General features: G+C 34.6%; 2 protein-coding genes across 2 annotated transcripts in view; both read right to left on the bottom strand.

The window, feature by feature from the left end:
• LOC137621652 (ankyrin repeat and BTB/POZ domain-containing protein 2) overlaps positions 1-7,500 on the bottom strand; it is a 622,846-nt gene that overhangs the window by 209,210 nt on the left and 406,136 nt on the right. The window lies entirely within an intron of this gene.
• LOC137621360 (uncharacterized) overlaps positions 1-7,500 on the bottom strand; it is a 47,084-nt gene that overhangs the window by 30,103 nt on the left and 9,481 nt on the right. Inside the window, exons 3-4 of the mRNA XM_068351659.1 lie at positions 4,266-4,389; positions 3,575-3,957 (exon numbers count right to left, since the gene is read on the bottom strand). Of these exons, the coding sequence (XP_068207760.1) occupies positions 3,575-3,957; positions 4,266-4,389 (507 nt within the window). The remainder of the gene's footprint in view (positions 1-3,574; positions 3,958-4,265; positions 4,390-7,500) is intronic.

The raw sequence follows: 7,500 nt of genomic DNA on the forward strand, positions 1-7,500 counted from the left end.
AATGCTTTATTTAAATCAGATTTAGAGCCACTGTCAAACAATGCATTATTCAAAATAGATTTAGAGTAATTGTCAAACAATGCTTTATTCAAATCAGATTTAGAGCCACTGTCAAACAATGCATTATTCAAAATAGATTTAGAGTAATTGTCAAACAATGCTTTATTTAAATCAGATTTAGAGCCACTGTCAAACAATGCATTATTCTAAATAGATTTAGAGTAATTGTCAAACAATGCATTATTCAAAATAGATTTAGAGTAATTGTCAAACAATGCATTATTCAAAATAGATTTAGAGTAATTGTCAAACAATGCATTATTCAAAATAGATTTAGAGTAATTGTCAAACATTGCATTATTCAAATTAGATTTAGAGCCACTGTCATTATTCAAATAAGATGTTGAGATGTAGAGTCATTGTCAAACAATGCATTATTTAGATCAAATGTCATTGTCAAACATTGCATTATTGAAATCAGATGTAGAATCATTGTCAAACAGTGCATTATTTAGATCAAATGTCAATGTCAAACAATGCATTATTTAAATTAAATGTAGAGCCATTGTCGAATAGTGCATTATTTTTAGTCATTCATTATGGATAATGATTAGCAAAAATGATCATAATAATTCATTATTGCTGGTTTTGTTGTTTTTCGTGTTGTTGTTAAGTAGACTTCTCTAGAATTTGTCAGCAAAGACAAATTATTACTCTACTTTCACAGCTTACAGAGTGAGAGAAATCAGTACTGGCAAACCACACTTCGTACTCTTTGCATGTCTATAGTTTTCTTCTTCTTTTTTTTTTTTTTTTTTTTTTTTTTTTTTTTTTTTTTTCATCGGCTTCTGTTTAAGGGAAGATTTTATGGCATTATTGTATGAGTGTAGCTAATAGTGTTAGACTTTCCCCCTTACATTTAGCATTATTGATAGGCACTGCCTTATTTTATTGAAAGGCATTGCTGCTTTTTAAATGGATTATGATAGATTTTGTTTCTTTCGGATCCTTGGTGAAACTAATCTTATCTGCAACTAGCAATTTCTTCTATGTTTTCTTACTTGAAGTTTTTTTTTTTTTTTTTTTTTTCTAAAGCTTTTTGAAGTATGCTCATTCGATAATAAAACCGTGTCTTTCTCGAAGGAAAGTATAAAGTTTATGATTTACTTTGATGTGTGAGATTATGCATCATTATAAGGTTTTAATCCTTTTTCAAATTTATGTTTATTTAAAAAAAAAGGCACTAGAAAGTGTCTGTAAAATACCTCCTTATATATTGAATACTGGTGTTTGACATATTTAAAAAGATATTGTATATAATAGATTCTATAGCCTTTTTATGATAGAGAGATTTCCTTGACGAAAACAGAACCGAATTTAAAAAAATGGAACATTGACATAACTTACCCGAAAACCATGCCCTGGAAGTGGCATCTGAGAAGTTGGAGCTCACACCCGAAAACCATGACCTCGGAGAGACATCTGTGAAGTTGGAGCTCACCCCCAAGAGGAGTCCCACCCAAACTAACACAAAGCGAATTCCTTTGGCATGCATGACGTCACTTCAAAACATTCATTCGACACTCCTTTCAAAAAAAAAAAGTCAGTGTTAGTTGAAGCTCTTGAGAAGCAAGGGGGGATTTTCCTGACTTGAAGAGTCCGTAGTACTTGATAACCAGACGAAATAATATGTCAGGAAGGTTCCTGCGTTGACTGGACGCAAGGACCCGCTAACGCCAAATGCCACGAGAGAAGGAAAGAAGGTGAGGAGGAGGAGGAAGAAGATGGGGAGGAGGGATAGGAGGCTCTGGGGATCAATGGGAATCGAAGAAAACGCCCACCGTAAGATGGGGAAGTAAGACAAGCGGTCTACTGGTGGGAGGTACTAGACGGAAAGGCAGGTGACGGTCCCGTAAATCCCTTTATATACCATAATAACAGAGGAGTTACTTTGTTGACCGAAATTACAGCGCTCCTTAACCCCCCCCCCCCTTCTCCGCTTGCGATCCGTTCATGTTTTATGGGTGTCTTGAATTCGAGAATTTTTTATTCAGTTATTCATTTTTAAACTATAGTTCTCCATAGTTTATAAAATGGGTAAGTGGTATATTCCTTTGCTTGCACTATAGTTTATGCACTATTCTGAAGTATTAGTGTAGAAGGACGTAACTTAGGAGACGTTTTATACAGCAAAAATCTTGTGACATATTTTTTCCCAAAAAAAGAAATCAAGATTTTGGCAGCAAAAGAACGAACTTGAAAGAAATTTCAAGTCTCAAAAGGTATATAACTTTTAATTGATCCCAAATGAAAAATTACTTGAACTTATAGATATTGCAAACTTTTTTATATAATATTTGCTTCAACATTAGGAAAAATTTCTAATCAGTTGTAATCTTTTGAAGTTTACTGGATACTTGATGAAGTCTGGTTGATGTCAGGTAAGATGTAAAATTTTGCTGTGTAAATGTGAAGAAATGTTGTAATTGGATAAAATGTAATATGAGAATGATACTTATGCATATATGAAGATTGGTTAAAAACTGATTGGCTAGAAGAATTGAAACGTTTCCTGTATGTGTGTAAAGTTTGTTATAGAAAGATTAGATTGTTTCTGTATACATTTATAGATGTTTAGAATCAATAAAGTAAAGCAGTGAGCACGTTGCTGTGTACTTGTAAATATTTATGGTTGATATCAGGTAAACAATATATTTTTAATGATCAGTAGAAATTAGTTAGTTATAAAATGAGATAGTTTGTTGTATAAATGTGAAAATTACATTGAATTATTTGATCATCAAAAATTGGATACTTTGCTACATACATATGAAGATTGATTGAAATTAGTTAAGGTATGAAAATTGAATAGTTTGGGTATGTTTATGAAAAAAAATCGTTAAAAAAATGATAGAGATTGCTTGAAATCAAATATGGTACAAAAAATTATAGGCTGCGACATAGGTAGAAAGGAAGATAGATATTTAATTTGCCTTGAAATTACGTTTTTATATCTACAGAGAAGAACTTAGTTCAACGATTAGCAAAACTTTCATACATTTAGGAAAATAGGGAAACATCACCAACAAAATGAAATCTAAAAAATACGTCATTTGAAAATTGAAGTAATCTTGAATAAACTATATAGACGCCTACCCAAAAAGTAGTTTACAACAATGAACTAATGACAAAAACAAGGCTAACTGTCGTCCTACTCATCTTCTATCTGGTGTTTTCCTAATATATTGTGGATGGTTTTACATAACATTTTATAATCAGACAATTCATGAAAGCACGTTTCTTACACTCGCTAAATCAAACTGGGGTAAGGTGAAATGTTTTCTGACAGTTTGTAGTGACCTGTTTTCCAATTTGTATCTGTTCCATAAATGCAGTCAAATTCATTACTCTGACACTCCCTACCGTTACTTTCTACAAAGTGACCATTACATTCTACACTGCCTATTACTTTCTACACAATAGCCATTACTTTCTACAAAGTGATCATTACTTTCTACACACTGGCCATTACTTTCTACAAAGTGACCACTACTTTCTACTCACTGACTATTACTTTCTACAAACTGATCATTACTTTCTACACACTGATCATTACTTTCTACACACTGGCCATTACTTTCTACACACTGGCCATTACTTTCTACAAACTGATCATTACTTTCTACAAACTGGCTATTACTTTCTACACATTGGCCATTAATTTCTACAAAGTGACCATTACTTTCTACACACTGGCTGTTACTTTCTACAAAGTGATCATTACTTTTTACACACTGGCCATTGCTTTCTACACACTGGTTATTACTTTCTACAAAGTGACCATTACTTTCTACACACTGGCTGTTACTTTCTACAAAGTGACCATTACTTTTTACACACTGGCCATTGCTTTTTACACACTGGCCATTGCTTTCTACACACTGGTCATTACTTTCCCTGGTCACAGTGTTGTGTGCATTAGACTCTCAGAAAAATGTGAGCGTCGGCAGACTTTTGAACTTGACTGTGAATAGTGTCTTATAGTAAAAGGCGGTCCCTTCCTTATGTGTTCAAACAGTTTCCATAGCACTCAAGAAATTAAAGATATGCACTCTACCGATTAAAGAGTCCCCGATATTCACTCAACCGCTTAAAGAGTCCATGATAGTTGCTCATTTTCATTTATTTTAGTTGGATGATGAAACGAATATATTGTAGGCGATGTACATCTCGATACAAAAAAGTGCACCCTGTGGCACACGTACTTCGTGGCGACTAGCCAAAGAGATGGCGAAGGTGGTGGTGGTTGGGTGGTGGTAAGGGTGTAGCTGGGTGCACTTTTGCAGAGCAAGGTGTACCAGGAATTCCTGTATCCAACTGTACGTGTGACTATTGGTTGGAATTAGGTAGACTATACAAAATTAATAAGTTTGCTGCTTAATTAAAAAGTTTGATTGAAATTGGTAAATTATATAAAATAAGTTTGCTGCGTGTATGCTAAGGTTGGTTGAAATCAGGTAGGCTACTAAATCGGTTGTATCACATCATGTGTATCTAACAGGGAACGAATGGATAGAAATTATCAGACAGTAACGCAAAAATGTATTTTATTCAAAGATTTTACGAAATTAGTTCACGAACGTTTAGGACACCCGTATGTTTAATATTTGTATGTGAATGGGAAAATAAAATTTAAGCTTCTGGGAATTGTGACGAATATGACGAAAGGCAAAGTTAAATAACAGTGATATATTTTGTGGATTGCACGTTTAGGCATCACCTTCAAAGATCCTTACCAATAATAAGGATAGTGTGTTATTTTGTATTTTATGAACGATAGGTTTTCACAGAATACAGAAAAAAGTCTATTGAGCAAGATCTTTGGGATTTGAAATAAAATCATTAATGTAAAGTAATGAAAGAGGCCAATTGATAAGGTGATATTGATTTTAGTTGCTTAGCACTGATCACATTTGAAGATAACCGTATTATAATTATTTGAATCTTACTTTTTATCATTTGTATCTTAGAAATGTTATCGTCTCGCCTGCTACTCGAGCACCGAGGTCCCTGCTTGTATGATTGTACTGTAGCACGGGGGAAGCCAGCTCATCTCTCTCGTCTGAGAGGTCGATGGTTAAATCCTGATGTGAAGTAGAAATCTATTTCTATGATTAGTATTTGAATCATCGCTTCTATATAATAAAGTGTGAATTTCTGGATATATATATATATATATATATATATATATATATATATATATATATATATATATGTGTGTGTGTGTGTGTGTGTATGTATGTAGGTATGTATGTATGTCATCCTCTGGAAAGCCATACGTATAACTACTGTCTCTCCGTCCCTTGGGTAGGGAGGAGAGGGAATAGTCATACCGTATGGAAAGGGGGTACCCTCAGAGGAAAGGAGACTGGGTAGGAAGGGTTGAATCGGTGTGCATGTATGTTTGCACATTTATCAAAATATTCAGCCGTCAATTTATAACGGGTGGCGTACGCTAGTAGAAGGTAAAGCTTGTTAAAAAAATTGAGTTTTAATTTGGATTCCATAAAGGGTCAAAATCTGCTATGGGCAGACCATTTAGACAATGTTAGAATACCACGATTCAGAACGGAAGATACACAGAAGGCCATTGAAATTATTAATACTTGAGAGTCATCGTACGATAGAGATTGAAAATCCATATTATGATTGGCGCCTGATGGTACGAACCTATTATTATTATTATTATTATTATTATTTGCTAAGCTACAACCCTAGTTCGAAAAGCAGGATGCTATAAGCCCAAGGGCTCCAACAGGGAAAAATAGCCCAGTGAGGAAAGGAAATAAACTACAAGAGAAGTAATGAACAACATGAAATATTTTAGAATGTTAACATTATAATTGTACCCTCATGGAGTGTCATGGATGGCAGCTAGCCGTTTATTCCGGCTTATTGGTTTTCGTTCATAGTGGAACCAGCTTGTGGCCTTCGATTAGCATATAAAGAGATATCCCATTTCATTATGAATCGTCAGATCGCCAGGTAATGCATGATACACAAACCTATTTAGAAATTTTTTTTAAGCCTCTTTTAATTGACATCCTTCTAAGTGCCTTTGCGGGACATTCTGTTTACCTATCGTGTTTTTACTAGAATCCTGCGTTCTTTGGCATCGTTTAAGTTTTGATGTTTAGAATGAAGTTGCCGGATCCATGCCCACTATTTTCATGTCTTTCAAAATATATTTATTATATAATTGAGATATTTTTACTGACGTAATATGACATCCCGCTCGGGTCTCTCAGTTTATATCTTCATTTATCTTTCTTGTGGCATTTTTTTTTATGGAACAACAGCAGTATGAAAAGAAATATAATATAATAATACATAACCTTACACGATGATGAAAAAACATAGTTTCTACTTCCTCTTGAGAATGGCCGGGAAAAACTTTCCAAGTGTTTGAATGCGTGTTGGTCTCCTCCCTTATTAGTAAGAATTTAGAGGTTTCACGTGGAAAAAGAATGATGTGGGTTATAAACTAATGACAATTAAATCTTCCACGTAGTAGAACGTGGTCGACGGGCCTAATTTAACCCAAGCAAGGTATTCTACTTATATAATCATTATTTTTATCGCTGATTAGCACGTGGGTTTTTTAAAGGCCTGCCTCGGGAAATTTTCTACCTCCTTTCCCTTTTAACACCATATTTTCACTATAAAATAAAAGGTTTGTGGAGACGGTGGAGTATGTTTAAACTCCCCAACCTAACTTTACCCCCCCCCCCTCCCCCCCTCCAGGTGGAAAGGACGCGGACAGCCGCTTGTCATGCATGAGACCGCAGTACACAATACACACATATACGGACTCCGTTGAAAACCGCACGGCCATTAATGCCACGACGTTGAAGTTTATCATTCCGGAGAACTAGCAAAGGCTTTTAGTGAAATTCGGGCGGTTGGTTTCACATGCAGATTAGGAAGTTTCGTCTTGTGGAAAGCAGCTCGAAATAGAATACTCGAAAGCGTACTGAAATATGGACGACCTGTACAGCTGTTACAAATGATATACGTGTACAAGCGTTCGAGCAGATGCCGTGTCCTAATAAGTTACGTGTTGAGATCAGAGGTACTGGAAGTAGTCAGCTTTCGTTGGTTGTTGAACTTTTTGATGAAGGAAATGTTTATGGTCGGCAAAAGATGGAAGTATTTGGCATACGGTTGTTTTAACTTTAAGGATCCATTTGATAATTACATTTTTATTAGTACTTATAAGGTCGGTCCTATAAATTCTGCATACATACAACAAGGTATCAAACTATATATATGTGTGTGTGAGTGTGTATAACATTCGTTAAAGATTTATTTGGCAAATTCTAGAACAGTTAGAATGTCACAGTAAATATATTTTGAAATTATTCCTAGAATATTTTTTTAGTTTAATTATAAAGTGTATATTTTTTTACCCATTTGCAACCCAAATGGCTGTCGTCAATG

The sequence above is a fragment of the Palaemon carinicauda genome, chromosome 28 (genome assembly GCF_036898095.1).
Source record: "Palaemon carinicauda isolate YSFRI2023 chromosome 28, ASM3689809v2, whole genome shotgun sequence".
Classification (NCBI taxonomy): Eukaryota; Metazoa; Arthropoda; class Malacostraca; order Decapoda; family Palaemonidae; genus Palaemon; species Palaemon carinicauda.